We start from the raw sequence: 20211 nt of genomic DNA on the forward strand, positions 1-20211 counted from the left end.
ACCCTGAGAGCCGCCTGGAATGAGATTCTGGAAAGGGTGGGCTTAGAGGGAAGCACGCACGGGTGTGGGAAGTATTTGTGCCCCGAAACCCCATACTTTAAAGGCCACATCCCCCCTGACTCTCCTCTGGCCACTCATCCATTCTCCTTCCAGGCTGAGTTGTGTCTGACGCTTCCCCCCTCTTCTTGGGGCTCACTCTTTCCACAAAATGACCACGACGGTGGGCTTCTTGGTTGAGGGTGGTTCCCCGTGTGACTTGGGAAATGGGCACCAAGGGGTGAGGGAGTAGGAGGAGGTGTGGGTGGGGAGCAGACACAGGGCCTCTCCCTTCCTGTCCGGTGTCACTGCTGCCTGCTGGTCCCTGCCGGTGGAGGCTGTGCCTGATTCTGCAGTTGAACACTTTGTTCTAGTTGCTGTTACATTTGAGATGGAAAATAGAAAAAATATACAATAATCATATTGGAAAGCTGACTCTGCCCTGCCTGCCCTTTGGTGTCTGTGTGTGAGATGGGGCAGGGGATGGCCTTGATGCCAAGGGATGGTGGGGCAAGGGGGATCTTGGCCTTCCACGGTGTCAAAGGGCTCCGTGTTACCATCCTGGGCTTTGTCTCTCTGCTCTTGGCTGGCGTGTGGTGTGATGCACCTCCCACCAGGAGCTCGCTGGTGAAGTTCTGCAGTAATCTCTCTCTCTCTCTCTCCCATTGATTCTACATGCAGAATGAGAGGCTAAGAAAGTGGTCCCACTTGGGGTCTAAGGAAGGTAATGATTTATTCATTCATTCATTCATTCATTCGAGACACAGAGAGAGGCAGAGACACAGGCAGAGGGAGAAGCAGGCTCCCTGCAGGGAGCCCAATGCAGGACTCGATCCCAGGACCCCGGGATCACGCCCTGAACCAAAGGCAGATGCTCAATCGCTGAGCCACCCAGGTGCCCCAGAAGGTAATGTTTTAAACATGCATCATCCACTTGGAAAGGCGTGAAGCCAAGTGACCCAGGCCTTTCCTCCCTCTCTTTTGCAGTGAATCGTGCCACTCTCTGCTGCTCTGTGCCCCCACCACCACCTCCAGTTTCCAGAGTGAAATGTATGGAGGAGAGAACCTTCTGGAAACAAGGCACCTTCTCCAGAGTGCTGGCTCTGGGGGTGGAGAGAGACAGTGATACCAAGGAGGGAGAAGACCCAGATCCTGTCCCGAGTTTTCCAGGACAGCTGAACGCACAGAACCAAACTGGAAGGGGCAGGACTGCAACGGGGAGGCAGCGCAGAGCCTGGGAAAGCCGCGCAGCCCCTCCTGTTGCAGCACCCACCATTCCTGCTCGGTCTGCAACCTCTAATTACACTGCTGGTGGCAAGAATGAGGTCATGGTGTCTGCAAGTGACTTTCCCAGTAACGAGCCCCTCTCAAAGGGGCAGGCTCCCAGCTCAGCCCCCTCCTGGGCCCTCAAAACTTGGGTAAGAGGCAAAATCAGATACTTCCCTTCCTGTATGTGTGTGTGTGTGTGTGTGTGTGTGTGTGTGTGCAAGCTGAGGCCAAACAGAATCCTCTTCTCCATCTCAGATGGCTGGAGGCAGAGATTGCTGAAGAGCCGCCTATGGGGTCCCAGGCTCCCTGCTCCCTACCGTGCAGACGTGCCTGGAGACTTCCAACCCCTGAAGAGACCTCCCTGACCGCCGCCCCCTGGTTGGTGCCTTGCCCTGGCTTTTGGGGATCCAACTCTCCAAAGAAGGTACAGGGGGCTCCACATGGTTGTACAACCATGTCTCTTCACACACAGAGAGAGAGCAAATGCTGTCCAGGGCCCCGGGAGCATCCAGCGCAGACTCCTGGCTGCTGGAAGTCTGGCACTGGGCATCGAGAGGGTGGAGTCCAGCAAGGTTTCAGACAAGTGTGGCCCTGTGAGTTCCCTCCTCTGAGAACCCTGATCCAGCCTTCCTGCTGTCTCCTGGCTGGCCTAGGAGAAGTTCCCAGCAAATCCAGCTCTCAGGCCCCCTCTGTGAGCCAGGAGTGTAACAGCACCCTGCACGCCGGCTGAGCTCCAGCTCGGGGAGGGAAGAGCGTGGATGTGGCGTGTGAGGCCACAGCTGGGCATCGCCGAGAAGCTGGCAGGGGCATGGCCACCAAGGGAAAGGACGACGGCTGGCCATCCTTAGGCCGCCCGTCCCTGAAGCCCTCCCATTTACCAATCAGCCAGCCAGGAGGACTTCGGCCTGGGATGCAACACAAATTGCCAAGGGAAAAAGTGAGAAAATAATTTGAATTAGGTGCTTGGAAGGGCTGTGAGGAAGGCAGACTAGCTTCTCAGCCATTTTCAGAAAACACCCACAGTTCCTTTTCCGAGGCAGGTGAAATGAAGTAATGAAATGTTTGCTGTCGCTGTGTCCACATCTCAGCAATCAATAAATAAGGGGCTGCCCTCTGGGGGTGGTGCGGCCCCTAAGGAAGGAGAGGCAACAGTGAGGCCAGGTGAGACCACTAGGGAGAGAGGAAGAAAGTGGCCTGATAAAATGTGGAGGGTCTCAAGGGCTCTTCGTTCCCCAGCAAAAACCCCCAAGCGGTCAGGCAGAGGTTGCCCATGTGGCTCAGCAGTCTCCAAGCCGGAGGAGCGCAATCTTTTATTGGAGACCCATAAAATATTTCTATTTCCTTTAAAAATCAGGGAAAAAAATAATAAATGGACTTTCAGCTTGGAAAAAAACGTTTTAATATGTAATATTAGTATGTTCGTCTTTATGCCAGCAGTCTTGAAATAGTATTTTTTTACATCGATACACTAATTCTTATTCTTTTTTTAACGGTGAAAAAAGAGTCCGTGGAGGCAAAGCTGTCTAGTGCCCAGAACACTTGAATGGGGTCCTGCAAACCCTACCCAGCTGGCTTCTTCCATGGTGGGTGCTGGTTCTGCTCATTTCTGGGGGGGGGGGCGCACAGGGGAGAAAACCTCCAACCCTTCTCCTCTGTGGCTCCCTCACCAATTTTCTGTTCTCCTACCCTTAGCAAACAGAGCTCCAAAGAACAGAAAAGAAAAGAAAAAAAAAAAAAAAAAAAGAAGAAGAAGAAGGAACAAAGAATGCATACGCCTTGGCACCAACTTCACTTTCTCAGCCATCTGTAAGTCCCAGGCCTTCCTTTTGTCTTGCTCTGGGCCCTGAGCGTTTCCAGATTCTTGAAAGCCTGACCTGGGAAGGGGGTGGGGTGGGGAGTGGGACCCCCTCTGCCCAGCACAGCCTCCCCCCCACACACACACCCCGTGTCTCGGGAGGGGTGGTGGGGGTCCGGGCTGCGGGAGACGCAGGGATGAGAGCAGGCCCGCGGAGCGGAGGGGCGCGGGGCCGGGCCGAGGGGCGGAGGGGCGGAGGGGCGGAGGGGCGCGGGGCGCATCCCTCCCCGCGCGGCGGGCGCGAGCTGGGGCGGGGGCGCAGCGGGTCCCGCGCGGCGGCCGGGCTGCGGGGCTCCGGCGGGGCTCGCTCCCGGCCTGGCTCGGGGCCGCCGCCGCCCCCTCCCCGCGCGCCCGCTGTCTCCAGTCGCGGCCACGGGGTAGCGCTCGGCCCCCCTCGCCGCGTCTCCGCCTCCGCCCGCGCCGCGCTCGTCCCCGGCTCACGCGGCCCCCGCAGCTCCGGCTCGGCGCAGGCAGGAGCGGCTCTCCGGACGCCGAGCCCGGGAAGCGGAGGGCGGCGGGCTCGGCGAGCGGCGGCGGCGGCGGCGGCGGGGCGGCGGCGGCGGAGGCTGCGGAGGCGGCGCGGCCCAGGCGCAGGGGCGGCGGGGCCCGTGCGTCCAGGAGGCGCCGCGCGCCCGGAGCCGGGGCTGCCCGCCGGGCTCTCCGCGCGCCTCGCCCGGAGCTCCGGCCAGGGCGCGGCGGAGGGCAGCGCCGCCCGGCTCCGTCCTCGGCCGGCAGGAGGCTCGGCGCCCGGGCCGCCTTCCCCGCCGCCGGCGCGGACATGGGCGCGCGGGGCTGCGCGCCGGGCCGCGGGAGCCGCAAAGTTTGCTAGTCCGCTGGGCGCGGAGCCGAGGGCGCGCCCGGGCCGGCGCCGCCGGGGGCACCGAGCCTCCCCGATTGGGCGCCGGGGCGCGGGAGCCGAGAGGGGCGGCTCGGCCCCGCCGGATGCCGCCTGCAAAGTTACAGAGAAGAAAACTTCGGCTCCAGCGAGGCTCGGCCCGCTATGCCAGCCGCGCCCCCCGCGCCCCCCGCGCCCCCCGCGCCCCGCGCCCCTGAACGCAGCCCCGCGCCCGCGCCCGCGCCCGCCGCCGCCGCGCTCGCCTCCCGCCCGGCCCCGGGGGCCCCGCGCCTGCAGCGCCGGTGACTGCGTCCGCGCGGAGGACCCAGCCAGGGGGCGGGGAGGGCGCGGGGGGCGGGCAACGTGGCCACGGAGGAAGTTTCCTGAAGTTGCCGGCTTATTCCGGAGCCCGGCCCGCCACCCGGCCGCATCGCGGAGGCCGCCCCGCCCGGGAGAAGTCGGGAGTTGGGGCGCCGCGGGGAGGGAGGAGCCCCGAATCCGAGAGCGGGCTTGCCCCCTGCTCTTGGCTCGCCCCCGGGCCTTCGGCGCGCGCCGCCGGATCGGACTGGGACAGCGGACCCGAAGGAAGGCTTGGGGTCGCCGGCGTTGCCCCTCCCGCCCACCCACCGACCCGGGCCGGAGCGGCGTGGACAGTCTCCCGGGACCCCCCACCCCGCACCCCCGGATTATAAAACAGCGCGGAGGACACCCCTGCAGGGCCGGGCACCATGTGGGGGCTGCTGATCTGGACTCTGCTGGCCCTGCACCGGATCCGTGCGGCCGCAGCCCAAGGTAGGAGGGCCACCCCCACGTGGGGCTGGCTTGGGGGGCTGGCTTGGGGGGCTGGCTTGGGGGGCGGCGGCTCCTGGACACCGCGCTTGGCCTGCGCAGAGCCTCTCCAGGGAGTTTCAGGAACCCCCCCACTCGAGTTGGGGGGCTCCCTTTTTTGGGGGGGTGGGGCCGCCTTTCTGAGACTTGTGGCTTCCCGGGGAGGGAAGGTGGGGGTCGGTGTTGGGAGCGTCGTCCGGGGTGAGGGGAGGGGTGGAGCGCCCCCCCCGCCGTGGGTGCCCCCCCCCGGGCCCGCGTGGGTGCGGGGCTCCGCGCCCGAGCTCCCCAGCCCGGGTCCCCGGGTCCGCGGGAAGGGCCAGGCCCCGTGCCCGGCAGGCGCTGAGCGCCCGGGGCCGGCCGAGTGGGGCGGGAGCCCGAGTCGGATCCGCCGGCCGCCCCGGGGGGACAGTCTCCGGGCCAGGCCGCGGGGCCGGGGGTGCTCGGCTGAGCGGGCCTCGAGCCCGGACCCACGCGGGGTGGGGCGGCCCCCCTGCGCCCCCGGACACACGCAGCATCCTGCCTGGACCTCCCCCTCCGCCCGCCGCTCCTGATTCTCTGACCTGTGGCTGCCTGGAGCAGCCCCTGCCTTGGGGGCGGGAGGGGGGAGGGATGGGGAGGGATGGGGAGGCGCTGGGAGGGTCCGCGCTGCCCCCTCCGGAGGGCGGATGCCCAGACACCCCCCGCCCCCAGTCCTCGGGCAGGTCCCAGCGGGGGAGGCCGGTTGCACCGCCGCTTCCTTGCCTTTGGGGTTCGCAGACCCAGACGGTGGTGCCAGCGGTGTCCGAGCGGCGCCTGCTGGGGGCGGAGGGAGACGAAGCCCGACCGAGCTTCAGGACTCGCGGGGCTCGGCCTCCCGGTTCCAGGCTCCAGGCTCGGGAGCTGCCTGCACCCACCCGGGGGCGCCGGAATGCGGAGGCTGCATCCCGACCGGGCCCCACCCCAACTCTGGGGTCGCCCGCCAGCGAGGGGGGGAGGTGAAGGGACCCCACTGCGCCCAGCGTCAGGCAGTCCAGAGAGCCGAGATCAAAGAGATGAGAATAATCAGCTCTCACTCACCGGGTTGAAGGGAGGATTTTATAAGGTAATTTACGTTAAACCACTTAGAAATTTTGTAAGGAGCCCTGTAAATGTAAGGTAATAAAAGTTATTATTAGTTTTATGATCATCGTAAAATCTTCCAGCAGCCTGCGGACCTTAGAGGTCGGCTGACTCTAGCTACCACTTCGCAGATAGGAAAACTGAGGCCCAGAGGCATTAAATGACTTTGCCCAAGGCTGCTGCGTGCACTGGGGGCAGAGTCAGGGACCTGGTGACTTTTGGGCCCTTCTGTCCCCGGACCCAGGACCCTCCGCAGCTGGCGTGGGTTTGCCAAGGGCTGGGCCCTCCTGGGAGGTCCTGGGAGGACCTTGCTGCTGGCAGAAGAGGAACAAGGTGCAGCCTGCCCTGGGGCGCCTCACAGAGTTGCTCCGAGACGCCCGTGGGGCTCCTGGCCGAAAGCCGGGAGAGAGGGAGGACTCTGGGGGTGTCAGCCCCAGCTGGAGGCATCTGACTTCATTACTGTATGGACTGTGGCAGTGGCATGATTTCCCCGGGGCAGGTGGCTCACTCGTTCTTGTCCACGCAGGCCCAGGCCCATGAGGAGTCCCCTGGGCACCCAAAGGTCCTTCCCTGTGGGCCATCAAGCCTCTATCATGTCCCAGCCGACCCTGTCCCATCCACCTGAGGCCAGGATCCACCAGTCCGGCTGAAGTTAAGGCCCGGCCACTTCTGTCCCCGTCCTCCTGCTGGAGGGGCTCGCCCTGTCACCACACGGAAAGACTGATTGATTCCCTCCCTCTCTGGTTCTCTTGTTTGCTGCCTTCTTGAGTGAGGCTGCCCAGGTCCCCTGCTGCTCCGTTTGTGTTCTCTGGCTCCGAGAGAGTGTTTTCCAGCATCCGTGGGTACTCTCCATTTGTCTCCTGGCGGCAAACCATGCAGGGGATTGTGGGAACTTGGTCTCGCCTGGACTTAGGGGTGCTGTGTTGTGTGTAGGGGGCCGTGGGGTGTGGGGGGGTTAGGGTCAGGCCATGGGGAGACTCAGTTGAGGGGGGTTCCTTTCCTACCTGCTTTAGGGTTAGAAGGTGGAGGTTCTCTTTAGCTTCTCTTTTGAGGTTGAGGCCATGCCCTTAACCCTTTGGGGGTAGTTGAAGCTGCTGGCACTGTTTGTTCCTTCTGAGCTCCTGAGCCCTTCAGTCATGTGTCTCCAGTCATGACACAGAGTGAGGGCCCAGGTGGCCTTCCTCCCTGGGGCAGACCTCATATTGGCCACCACTGAGGATTTTATCTAGACCTTGGCTAGTGTTTTCAGCTGCTGGACCCCAGCAACATCACCTGCCTATACTGAAAGCCACTTTTTAACCATTTCCCCCAAAACTCCGACAGTTCACACCCATTTCCTAAACTAAGTGCCGCGATGTTGTAGAAAGAGCGATTCCAGGTATTTGAGGGAGCCCGCCGCAAGTGCCTGGCACTTAGAAGGCGCTTCATAAAGGGGAATAGGTTTTTTTTTTTTTTCCCTTTTAAAGATTTTATTTATTCATGAGAGACACAGAGAGAGGCAGAGACATAGGCAGAGGGAGAAGCAGGCTCCCTGCAGGGGGAGCCTGATGTGGGACTCCATCCCAGGACCCCGAGATCACACCCTGAGCCCAAAGGCAGACGCTCAACCACTGAGCCACCCAGGTGCCCAAGGGTAATTGTTCTGATGATGATGATGATGATGATGATGATGATGATGATGTTTTTACACTGTTAAGCCCGACCATGAGGAGTAGCCCTGGCCACCCACCCACCTTCTATTTCAGAGGCTGCATCGCGGTCCTCAGTGGCCCTCCGGCGGTGCTGGGCTCCACTCCCAGGTGCTCTGCCTGGAAATGTCTGGGTGAGCCTGGATGTCTGCATCTTAGCCAGCTTCTCAAAAGATTTTTCGGGTGCCATGAAAATTAATCGCTGGTGGACATCCCAGGGAGGCCCAGGGGCTGAGAGGAGGGCAGTAGCCAGCCCAGCCATCTGGTCCAGAAGGTTCTTTCGAGAGAACGGTGCCTGGGGGAGGGACAAAAGGGAAGTGTGAGCTGAGTGAAGCAGGCAGTGTTGGGAAGCCCAGCTTCGGAGGCTCCTGAAGGTTCCAAAGGGAGAAAGTTTAGTGCTGGGAGCTAATCACAATAAAAGCCAAACAGCACGCGAGGGAGCGGGATGAAAGTTTAATTACATGGTGTGGCTAAGCTGTAATTATTAATTACTGACAGCAAAAAATAACTTATTGATCAGGGCCTCTTGCTAATTACCACAAGGCCGAGTGTCGTGCTTGCCTGGGGCTCAGCTGGTGCGTGTCAAAGCCCCACACAAGAGTGGGCCAGGGGGCATCCCTGCTCCCTCCTGTGGCTCTCTGCCCCGCACCCCTCTCTCCCTCGCCCTGTGCACCCCTGAGCTTCAGCTGAGGAGTCCAGAACATTCTGGCTGTGGCCAGACGGGTGGCACAGTTTGGTGTTTCTCCTGGCTGCGGGATATGGCCCCTGCACGGAAAGAGCAGACTCAGGACCCCTACCCAGAGGCTGAATCGTGCTGGCAGCCTGACACCTGCCTCAGAAACCCTCCCTTCCATGCATTTGTTCAGCAAATAGTTATCGACCGCTCTCTCCCTTATGTCCTCTACTGGAAGGCCAGAGTAGGGGCCAGGAACCTTGTTCCATCGGGGAAGGGCAGCTGGGAAAGAGGCCAAATCCTTTACAGCAGTTCTCTGTTTAAACAGTGCCTGAACGGCCGACTTTAAAATGATGTGTTAAACTGCATATTGGTATGCATTTGACTTTGTACCACAGGGCACAGTTGGGCTTTAAGTTAAACAGTAAGGGAATGAACTTGTTCTCTGTTCTGAGGACTTGAAAGAAACCCAAAAAGCCGACTAGTGTTGTCCTCTGCCCATAAGCCTGGGACTACTGGCCGTCCGGCGTCTGCTTGTATCCCCCTAGTGACGGAGGACTCACTACTTTACAGAACGAGCTGGTTGTTAGACTGTTAGACAGTCTCCCTGTGGCTGATTATCCTGGGATTTGGCCGTGGTTGAAGAAGTCCTCTGATTGGCTGGGACAACTCCTCCCCAATCCTTCTGACTCCCTGCCCCTCGGGGAGTCAGGAGCCTGAGTTGGAATTGATGTCGGGTGTTACGGTGCAGCCTGCGGGACTTCCACCCCGGCTCCCCCTGGAGCACACTGCCACAGAGGGCCTCGATCTGCCTAAAACGGTGGGAATTAGTCATCATAATTCGGGGCCTTGGGATGCCAATAGCAACAAATGGGCCAGGAGCGATTGCCGGCAGCAGCCCCACTGCCTGTAATGGAAAAGAAAACAGGCCGGTTGCTGAGGCATCCCGGTTGCTCCTCGTGGCCGCCCCCTCTGCTGTCCCCACGCTGGGCAGAAGGCAGGGCCAGTGGGCAGTGTCGGTGTCCAGCAAAGGGCCATCGGGGCTGCTCGGGGTCCTGGGAAGGGGAGGCGAGAGGAGGGGCCTGCACAGCTCATCTCAGTTTCCCCAGCTGGATGTGGGGTCCAGAGAGCCCCTCTCGGAGCCCAGGGAGCCCTGCAGAGGCCCCTCTCCTGAAGGACCGTCAGGGACATGGTGGAAGGCCCCTGGCCCCTGCCTCTACCACCGGATGACCCTGAGCTGAGGCTCTTCTCATCTGGAATGCGGAAACCCTTAAAAATCCCTGTATCTACTGCGTAAGGGTTTTTGTTTGTTTTTTTGTGGTTTTTTACTTTAAATGAGATGATCCTAATCACTTTAAAGTGCTGTCACTAATTGTTAAGTGCTTCTAATGCGTCGGCCACGAGGCTGAGAGGGTGTCAGGGCCCACACCTCCTGCCGCCCCCCACCTCTGCAGCATCCGCACCCACTCTGCCTGCTGGGTTGACCACCTCCCTGTTCCCAGAACTGCCTGGTTGCTCTCTGGCCTCCCACCTGGCACCCGAACGTCCTGCCAGCCCTGCGGCCACACCCAGTCCTCCCAGATGTCTGCAGAGCCCACTGCTGTTTCCTTCAGGACTTCCCCCTGATGTCCCTAATCCGTGTCCCTAAGCCCCTGACAACACGGCGTCTCTGGGCATGAACCCCTTCCCCCACTTTACCTTCTCCATGGCGCTCAGCTTCACCTGACATACATTGCTTGTTTATTTGCTTACCGTTAGGTCTTTCTCAGTGGGGGCTGGAGCTTTATTTTATTCCCTGCTGTATCCCCCCAGTCACGGGGACAGCTAAGGAATAAAGCCCTTTGTCATCCAGCCTCTCCCTTCTCCTGCAGCTTCCTCTCTGACCAGCCACCCACTCTGATGGGCTCCTCTGGGCATCACACAGCACCCTGCCATGGGGCCGGTGTTGTGCTGAGCCCAGCACCCAGAGGATGGGAGCCCTGCCCTGCACGGATTCCAGCCCAGGCTTTCTTAGAATGGGGGCTTGTTGTTCTTGAGCCCAGAGCACCCCTGCTCAGACTCACCTCTACTCCGCCCTTCCTGCTGCTTCTGGCCGTCTGACCTCTGGCTACAGTGAGACCCTGGGGTCCTTCCTGAATCCCTCCCAGCTGCACCGAACCTTTATGAAATTGGGAGGACAGATAGGGAGTTTGGGGAGTAATGCCCATCCATGCATGGAGGACTCACTGGATATACCTAGGAGAGGGACGGAGGAAGACCTCCACCAAAAATTAAATACCTGCTGCAACCCAGATTGCTGCCCCTTGTAGCCCACTGGCCAGAACCGATCACGTGGTCCCGCCCAGTAGCCCAGGGGCTGGGAAACACAGGCTTTGGGGTGCTGGCAAAAGAGATCAGCATGTGGGGGCAGGGGGCCACTATTGATGTCCGGCATTCCTTCAGAACCGCAGAGATGCCTCTGCGCTCTCCAGAAGTGCATTTCATATAGAGAATTGCTTTACACCAGATGGGGCCTTCCCTAGAGCATTCCCAAGTTACTCCGGGCCCTGGGCTATTACTTCCCTGCTTTCTGGGGTCTCCTCCCGCCCCCCCCCCATAAGCTGTTGAGTAGAATCCTGTGTCTCGGTAGATGCCTTGGAATTGGAGCAGCCTGGGTTCAAGCTCTGTCACTTTGTGCTACCCTGGGCCACTTTGGGGTGACTCACTTACATCCCCAGCGCCCGAGTCCTCCTCCGTCTTGCCAGGGGAGGAGCCTGCCTGGTGGAGAGTGCAGGGGATGAGCAAGCTGAACACTCGCTTGGAGCCTGCCTGGCCTGTCGCAGGCACTCAGCAAGCTAAGGTGACCAGCTGTGCCTCTGTTTTGGCCCCTCCAAACAGTCTCATCGTGGGATCTCCGGTTGCATTGAGTTTTTGGATTTCCTCCCTCCCCGGGGGGGATCTTTATAATCCACCCGCATCTTCTTTTTTCCGCTTCTCTTTGGTTCTTCCCTAGTTTTGAGTGATCTGGTCTTTTCTCCCCATCCCGGGATCACCGGAGCGGAGGCACACTCATAGTCGGTGTGCAAGTCTATATGTCAGTGTTAGGTACAGTGTGACTGTTCCCTGCCTCTGTCCTCCCTCAACTGCAACATGCAGGTAAACTGAGGCTCACAGACCAACCGCTCAAGACCTTGTAGTTAGGAAGGCAGGATTTGAACCTAGGGCTCTCTCCTAGGCCTGTCATCTTTCCACTCTCTCAGGCTGCCCTGGCCTCCGTGGCATCCTTCGCTGGTCCCTTCCCCGAGAGAGACAACCATTGGCTGATGAAATGGCCATTGCGTTGTGCTGTCAGAAGAGCAGGGCTGGCCCAGGAATGTGGTAGGGTTTGAAAATAGCCCTCAGAACTCCTCCTCCCTCCTCCGAATCCCCCTGGCTCTTGCCTCCACCCTGGCCGTATCCTCACTGGGCCTCAAGTTGGCAGAAAATGAGAGATCAGGATGGGAACCCAGGCCTCGCCTCCTTTACCCCCTGACCCCTCCTGGGGGACCTAAAGATGTTTGGCGATCCTCCGTAAGGTCACTTGGGGGCATTCATGACTGGCTGCCAGTGACCAAGCCACACAAGAGTCTTTTAAACCGAAAAGGGTGGGGAAGAGGCGATTAAAGTTTGATGCCATGCAGGAAGCTATTAGTGACCTAGAGCAGTGATGAAATTTTGATGATATGATAATCCTAAGGGGAGGAAATATTATTTGCCACCGTGACCCACTGAGGGAATTCAGCTTGTGGAGTGGGCGTGAGTGGTTCTCAAGGGCCTGCTGGAGCCCGGACCCAGGAACCCCCCTCCCAGCGCCTTCCACCAGGACCCCTGGTCTCGTGAAATTGCAGGTGAGAGAGGCACACGTGTGGCCCAGAATTAGGAATGGTCAGAGATGTGGCTGGGCACCTGGACGCCTGGGTTGTCAACCACAACATGGGAGTCAGTGATGAACCTGCTACAGGTCTTCCATTCCCTGCTTGGACCACAAGAGCCAATCCAGAATGTGCCATCAGAGGACCCCCATGGGACAGCACCAAGGAGCCTGAGACATAGATGACTCCTTGGGTTCAAAGCCTACTTGTCATTTACTGTTGGGGTGAGCTGGGGTGAGCTAGCTACATAGCCTATCTGTGCTTCGTTTTCTTCATCTGCCAAGTGGGTATAACGGGAGTTCTTACCTCATGGGGCTGTGATAGGGTTCGATAAGATCTGCCAAGCTCTCAGACAGTATCCAGTGTATGGTGAACATTGAGTAAGTGCTTGTCATTGTCATCATTGTCACCATCTTGGAGTTGGGGAAGCAGAGTCAGCTCTGGGCCTGCAACTTGACATGTGCCCTGTCCTCAAACGCCTCTGCTGTCTTCAGCTCTCACAGACCTGCTGGTGGCATCTGCACCTACGCTAGAAGTGGTTTATTTGTTCGGTTAAAACATTTTCTGGCTCCAACTGAAAATCCAAATACACCATGGAGAACTCACGTACTCAGCTGTTATTAGCTGTTCAGGCCTTAAGGTGATGTTTTTGTTGGATCCTTTCATGAAACCTCAAATCTCCATGTGTAGCTTTCACAGACAATTCATTTTGCTCCTCATCCCAATCTTCGGAGGAGTTCAGTGGGAAAGCACTCACATTATTAACATTGTTCGCATCGGAGTTCAGAAACATCCACTTGCCAAGGCCACTTGATATGTCGGAAGGTGGCAGTGAATACAGGTCAGCTGCTTCCCAGGCTGCTGCTGCTTGGTCTAGTCAGGAACAGCCCACCATACTAGTTGGTTGACCCATAAACCATGCCCTAGCTTGGTGGGTGGGTGGGTGCAAAAGGGGTAGGGCATGGGGTGCAGCCTGTAGTGGCCTCTCCTCCCTCTAAGGGAAGTCAGCCGCCTCCGTGGATGCCCCATCTGCTCTCCCCCAGGATCTTAGTGATGGGGTCTAAGGGCTGAAACCTAGTGGGTCAGCCCCTGCATAAAGACTCCACCCCAGGGCTACTTCTGTGGTATCTGTACCCCATTCTGGCCCTATGCAGGGCGCCAGTCTCCTCTCCCACAGCCCTCCACGTGCCAGGCTGCCCTCACCCTGAACACCTCACCATCCCGTCCCTCTCTCCCCCATCTCTGCACCCCTTGCTCCCCCCAGGATCTGATGGCGAGAACACGTCCTCCCAAACGTCTCTGAGCTCTCTGGATGCTGATGGCCTAGATGTCTCGTTTGGCACTTTGGCCTTCTTGGTTCTGAATTCTCTTTTCATGCGTGTGTGACTGATTTCTTTAATTATAAACCCCTTGAATTGAGATAATAATTTTCGTCAGCAAGGGTAGAGGCATTAGATGTAAATGATCGTTCCCAATTAATGAACTTAACCCTTTGAAGAAGAGCGCCAGGGGTAATAGTAGTGTTGGGGGGGAAGGTAACAGGTGTGATGCTGTGCAGGCCTCGGAAGCCGAGACCGATCCTCGCTGGGTCCCTTTGGGCCTCCGTGGCCTCGCTGGGAAACACGGGGCCATAGACACAGGGTTTCCGAGCTGTTGCGTGATGGACTCCAGTAGTGGAGGAGGTTGGCCAGGGGTCCCGGGGGAGCTGGCCGCAAGCCCGAAGCTGCCTGCTAGCCGCCTGACCTTTCCTTCCTTTATGTGTTCCGTTTTAAATATATGGAAATTTGCATTCTGTTCCATAGTCTGTCTGAATTCTATTTTAACACACAAAGGATATTGTAAAGCCAATTGATGCTGCAGGAAGAGGTGGTATCTCTGCCCCGTGGCTTCCTGGACCCCCTGGGATCTGTGTCAAAACTTGGTTTTGAAAAACTTGAATGAGATGTTCTCTGGGGTCACGTCATCTGTAAGATTCCAAGATGCTTTACATATTTCAGCCGTTTGTATTGAAACTTTTCTGTAATGTTTTATAGACGAACGGGCCTCCTAAAGCAGTTGTGCCCCAAACATAATTAAACCTGGGCAACCATCACCACCCACCGTGACTGGTCTGCTGCGCCTGAGCCTTCAAGGGTAAGGGTGGCAGTGTCAGGCCATCAGCCCCTCCCTCGGTGACCCTGTTGCTTGGGTGGTCAGATTTTTCTGGATCCTTCTTTGGCTCCCAGTAATCTGCTCCAAGCCATTCGGGGGCCCGTCTCCCAGCCTCTCCCTGGACCATACCCCCATCGTCTCCCTCCTCAATGCCAGCCAGCCCCCCAGCTCTTCAGCAACACTGAAGGGGGCAGGGGTAAGGCACTGAATGAGGGCTGGAGAGTCTCCGGAATAAGAGGCATTGGGCTCTGTGATAACTGTGTCCGCGGGCACGCATGGGTGTCTTCCAGGAGAGCTGAGGTTCCCGAAAGGCCATCCCCTGGCAAAGCAGGGCCTTGCGGTAGATGGCATCCCTGCACCTCCCAGCTGCTCCCAGCCCCCCTGCCCCGCCCATGCAGCACTAACTAAATGTTCCCCATCCATTTCAGTCACTCTCTTGAGATCTTTCTTGGGCTTCTGGAAGCCCAAAGCACCCGTGCACTCCCAAGCTCCATTGGGCAGTCAGCTGTCCCCATCGCCCTTTCTTCCCCTCCTCTCTCACTGCGCTGGCCCAAGCACTTGGCACCTAAGTGGGGGGAAGCGTTGTTGCTCCGAAACCGTGCCCAGCACTCAGGCCTTCTTGCTCGGTTGACCTTGAAGTCCCCTCCCGAGGGGCAGCACGCTTGCTGACTGCACACAACTCTGGCTGGCTGGGCCCAGTGACCCTTGACTTTCGCACTCGGGAGCCCCTTCTCCCTGGCCTGGCAGAGCCAAGGGAGGCTGGAGGGGAGGGGGGGGCAGGTGGGCAGGCCATCGCTCTGGGGCCTGGAGCTGCCAAGGAGGGTCAAAGGGAGTTCCTCATTAGCTCTGCCCCAAGCTCATTATGGGGCCGTGCATCACTGGGTGAAAAATGGTTGTCGTCAGGGCAGTAATAAATACGCTGCTGTCAACGTTGATATGATTGCACTAATGAACAGAAATCAGCTGGGGTGAGGGGAGATGCTTCTGGCTGTGGCTTCGGGTGGCTGGAGAGCCCTGCCCGCTGCTTGCTGTCCCTTGCTTGCTCCAGGAACGCAAGCCTGGGCAGGAGTGGGAAGAGGCGAGGTGTTGGCATTTAACCCCTTTCTCCTAAGGCTTTGGTGGACGAAGAACCTAGAAGGTGCTGGAAACCTCCAGGAAAAAGGACCATTGTTTGGCCGGGAGAGTGAGGTGGGTGTGATCGGGGCCCCGGCCTCAGCCTGGGCTGGGGCCGAGGCAAGCAGGGCCGGTCGGGTGGACCGCTGTGCTTTTGATGGCTCAGCCTCCCGTGGAGTCTGGGTCGAGAGCACCCTCGGGAAGGCGTGGGGAGCAACACAGGGTCTATTGTCAGTGCGCCTTGCCTGCCACCTCGCCTGGAATGTTAGGACTTATTGTCTGTCCAGGAACTTGGAATGTCCAGCCCCAGGGTGGAGGGAGCAGGTCCCCAGCTCCAGCTACTCTAACACGTCCGGGAGCCCCGGATCCTCTGAAGCCAGGCTCAGTGTCAGAGCCAAAGCAAAGACGTGCCTCTGAGATGTGGGCACACAGATGGGGGGAGGCAGTGGCCCCATTTAGGGCCAGGCCTGGGGGCACCTGAGGATTGTGGGAAGGCCCTGGCCTCTGGGGCCCCAGGGACCCATCCTTGGAGCTCAGGCATAGCCTGTGTTGTGATGGAGGTGAAAGCGTGGTCTAGAACAGTGAGGCTCACACTGGAGCCCACATTCAGTGCCCTGGAAGGCTTGTCAGGATGCAGATCCCCGGGCTGTACCCCCAGAGCTTCTGATGTGATGGGACTGGGGTGAAGCCAGGAGCTCACATTTCTGACACGTTCCTGGATGATGCACTGCTGCTGGTCCAGGGGCCACCTTTTGAGGAGGTCTAGCCTCGAGGTTAGAGGAGAAGCTGGGGTGCTGGGGAGGTGGTGGTCGCTCTGGTGGGCCCTGCCTGCTGCTGGCGCAGAGGATTATGGTCACCTTCCCACAACGGCCTTGCCCATGAGCGGAGCGGGACCACCCCTCCTTCCTGTCCTCCTTCCTCACCACCAGAAGCTGCTCTCAGCCTCCTTCCTGGGAGAGGAAGGACGGGCAGTGAAGTTATCAGTGGCTGAAGCACCTTTTTCTGCTAGAAGCTCCAAAGTAATCCTACAAAGGCCTCGAACCTCAGTTTGCTCATCCAGCATTTTCTAAGCACCTACTGTGCGCCCAAGCACAGTGCCTGGGATCCAGCAAAGGTCACGGCAGGGCCTTGCTCACCAACTGTTCATAGTCAAGGGAGGTTCTCAAGCATGTGGCTGCTAAGAGGACAGTGTGGAAGGCGCCAAGTGTAGGTGGAAACAGGGGACCTGGGGTCCAGCGGGGTGACCTGAGAGTGCTGCCCCCAGAGGAGGAGCTGACCTTGAAGCCTAGGTCTTGTAGGGTAGAAGGATCCTCATCTTCCTTGGGGGACCTTGAGGGCTTTGTTTTTATTTTACCATAATAAACTATACATATGTAAAGAGTATATAACAGAATCATTTTGACACATGTATAACTTGTAAAATCACCACCAAAATCAAGTTAACGGATGGATGCATCACCACCCGAAGTTTCCTTGGGTAACAGTAATAACAGTAATTAATTAATTAATTAATTAATTACTAGTAATCTAGTAACAGTAATCCCTCTGTGCCCAATAGAGATCTTTTTTCCCCCCAAAATTGTTCGAGTATCATTTTTTGAGAACTTTCCATTCAGCACCGAATTATCTCTTTTTTTTTTTTTTAATTTTTTATTTATTTATGATAGGCACACAGTGAGAGAGAGAGAGAGAGGCAGAGACACAGGCAGAGGGAGAAGCAGGCTCCATGCACCGGGAGCCCGACGTGGGATTCGATCCGGGGTCTCCAGGATCGCGCCCTGGGCCAAAGGCAGGCGCCAAACCGCTGCACCACCCAAGGATCCCAGCACCGAATTATCTCTGCACCTTTGTGGAAAATCAGTCTCCCATATACCTGCAGATCTATTTCTGGACACTGTGATCTGGCTTATTTCTCTGTCTTTATACCAGTAGCACACTGCCATGCTTACTGATGCTTTGGGATAAGTCTCGAAACCCGGTCACATGGGTTCTCTGACTTTGCTCTTCTTCCAAATTGTTCTGGTTATTCCAGATCCTTGACGTTTCCATACGAATTTTAGGATCAGCTTATATGTCTTTCGAATCAGTTTACATCTCCCTATGCATTTTAGAATCAGATTTTCCCCCCCAAAAAATGCCTCTGGGATTTCGGATTGCGATCTCATTGATGAAATAGATACACGTGAAGAGCGTCAATGCTGTGACCATGATGTCGAGTCTCCTGGCCTGTGAACGTGGGATTTTCAGTCTGTTCTCTAGCTGTTGGGTGTCTCTTAGCAGCATTTTGTGGCTTTCAGAGCACAGGGTTTACACATTGTTTGTCAGATTTATCCTTAAGTATTTCATATTTTTGATGCGATGGTGTTGTTTCTCATTTCAACTCACAGTTGTTTGTCTCCAAGATATAGAAATGCAGTTGATTTTGACATGTTGATCTTGTACTCTGTGACTTGGTTCAGCTGAAGGATTAGTTCTAGTAACTGTTTGTAGGCTCCGTTGGATTTTCTGCATAGACGACTGGGTTTTCTCTGAATGCAGACAGCTTAACTTCTTTTCCAATCCGGATCCCTTTTTTTCCTTCTTCTTCTTTTTCTTGGCCTGACCTTTTCCTTGGCTGACTAGAACCTCCGTTTTCATCCTTTTCTGTTACTTAGCAGCTCACGGGCAGTCTGACCACTGAGGTCAGACTGTGCTCGGCCACATTCTCGAGTGGCCTCCTCAGGGGCATACGCACTCTTTGGCATGAACCGTCTTGTAGAAGTTGTGCGAACTTCACCAGGGGAGCAGCAGACCAAAACACAGTGACTCTCCCGCTTGCACGTCGGGGATGAGCACATGCATTTGGGGTTTGTGGTCTTCCTCCCCATGAGCCTCCTCAGGCCCTGGGTCCTGGAGCTCCCTAAGGGGCAGTTGGTGAGCTACAACCATGGAGGAACTCAGAGAACCATTAAGATCAGATTATAAAGGGCTCCTCATTTTTGTGAGGGGGACGTGGGGCCAGTAGAGCCAAGTGAGGTGTCCCAAGCCACAGAGCTTGGGAACTTGGGATTTCATGCCCCCTTTGCAGGCTCCATCCTGGTGCATTTGGTGGCTCTTTGGCTTTCACCTGAGCCACGAGCAAGCCTATGGCATGGCTACGATTTCTCTGAATCTCCTTTCTCAGCTCCATCGGAGCAACGGGGATGGTCACATCAGCTGAATTGCACCTGAGAGGGCTGCTCTGCCATGAGCCAGAGCAGCAGGGAACTGGGGTGCTGGGAGTCTGGGTGCAGATGTCCCAGCCACGGAGCATCTAGGGCCTTTGCCAGGGGAGGGAGGGAGGATGGGCCAAGAGTCAGCCCCTGGGCTGTGGATTTGGAAGAGGGGTCAGCTCTCACCTTTCTTCCGCGTGCCCCAGGATCACTCTAGAGTGTGGGTGTTTGAGTAGCCCTTTGCAGGGCTGGGACTCAGGGAGACAGCACCCACAACCACTGCCAAACTCCTTCCTCTCCTTTTTTTACGGTGGCTGCCGATTGCTGGTTTAGGGACCAAGCTCCCTGGCCCACCCCCAAGAGGTTCAAGCTAGAGTCCCCTCTGTTACCCCCACTTCCAGCCCCAGCCCTTGAGGTCATGAGTGCGGTTGAGGGAGCTTGCCCCTAACTCTGGACAATTAGCTTTTGTGTAATAAGAGCTCCCAGAGGCAGAGCCTTTTTCTTGAGCCAGACATCCTTCTAAATGCTTTACAAGGATTATCTGGTCCTCTCAGCAACCCTGCGAGGAAGGATACTTTCCCCCTCATATGGATTAGGAAACAAGCCCAGAGTCCAAGCTGCTTGCCTGGAGTTGCATAGCTTCAAAGTGGTGGACTTGGGAACTAGGCTAGGCCCAGAGCCTGCGTTCTGAACCACAGTGCAGGGCTGGGAGGCCGAGGTCCTGTCCGAGAGCCTTCTCTGTTTCTCCTGCCTCCCCTCTAACTGCTGGTGCTGACTCCCGTTGGTTGGGCCCAGGAAGGGTAAGACAGAGGAAGGCCGCCGCGATAAGGGGCCACCCATGTAGATTGATCACTGTCCTCTGTCCCCAGTCCCAGGACCCAGCACAGAGCAGTGTCTAGGGCTCAGGCTGGGACCCTGGGCTGTGCCCCCAGAGCTCTCCCCTCCCCTGTCACTGTCTTCCTGGAATGTGCGAGGCCTAAGGAAACCTCTCTCCCTGTCCTGCCCCAGGCTCCACATTCCTTCCCCAGCTCTGTTTGGTGCCAGCACCTGTCTCCTGGGGGATGGTGGCCCCAGAGGAATGAATGTCTGGCTTTGGTTCCTCACCAGGCCTCCCCTCTGAGCTGGGACTTCCGGGCCAGGCTAGAGCCTCTGAATCAACTTCACTTGGCTCTTGTCTTTGGCCAACCCCGAAAGCCAAGCTGAGGGCTCGCCTCTAATTACATGGAGACCCTGTGACAGGCTGGCACAGCAGAGCACCCTGCATCCGCCCAGCCCTCAGGGTTTGGGCACTGTTGGTGGTGGTTTCCTTGGAGAGGCCAAGGTCCTGGAGACAGCTGGCCTCTCCCCTCCCGTCTCCAGCCCCAGCCAACCCTGTAGTCTGTCACCACAGACAGTGAGGACATGAAAGCTATTCTAGTCCCCCTCAGGGACCATTTGGGGTGTTACTTTCTTGGCCCGCAGAAGGTCCTGCCTCTCCGGAAGTTTCTGTGTGTGTCCTGGGTCTTAGGGCTCCGGCCTGCCCTGCCACACGCAGCTCCATGCTGCCCAGTTACCACCCCAGAGGGACAGCTCAGAAATAGGGCC

General features: G+C 57.7%; 1 protein-coding gene and 1 long non-coding RNA gene across 3 annotated transcripts in view; both read left to right on the forward strand.

Moving 5' to 3' along the window:
• Nucleotides 1-1040: 1040 nt before the first annotated feature.
• Nucleotides 1041-2879, forward strand: LOC119873407. Its single transcript, XR_005363982.1, has 3 exons — nt 1041-1454; nt 1561-1729; nt 2808-2879. It is a non-coding gene; the product is annotated as an uncharacterized LOC119873407 (long non-coding RNA).
• A 1728-nt stretch (nt 2880-4607) lies between these two features.
• SDK2 (sidekick cell adhesion molecule 2) overlaps nt 4608-20211 on the forward strand; it is a 252805-nt gene continuing 237201 nt past the window's right edge. The window contains exon 1 of one of the 2 annotated variants that reach the window (XM_038546715.1): nt 4608-4787. In XM_038546715.1, the coding sequence (XP_038402643.1) occupies nt 4724-4787 (64 nt within the window). In that variant the 5' untranslated portion in view covers nt 4608-4723. The remainder of the gene's footprint in view (nt 4788-20211) is intronic. The other variant, XM_038546714.1, reaches the window with a different exon arrangement.

Source organism: Canis lupus, chromosome 9, assembly GCF_011100685.1.
Source record: "Canis lupus familiaris isolate Mischka breed German Shepherd chromosome 9, alternate assembly UU_Cfam_GSD_1.0, whole genome shotgun sequence".
NCBI lineage: Eukaryota > Metazoa > Chordata > Mammalia > Carnivora > Canidae > Canis > Canis lupus.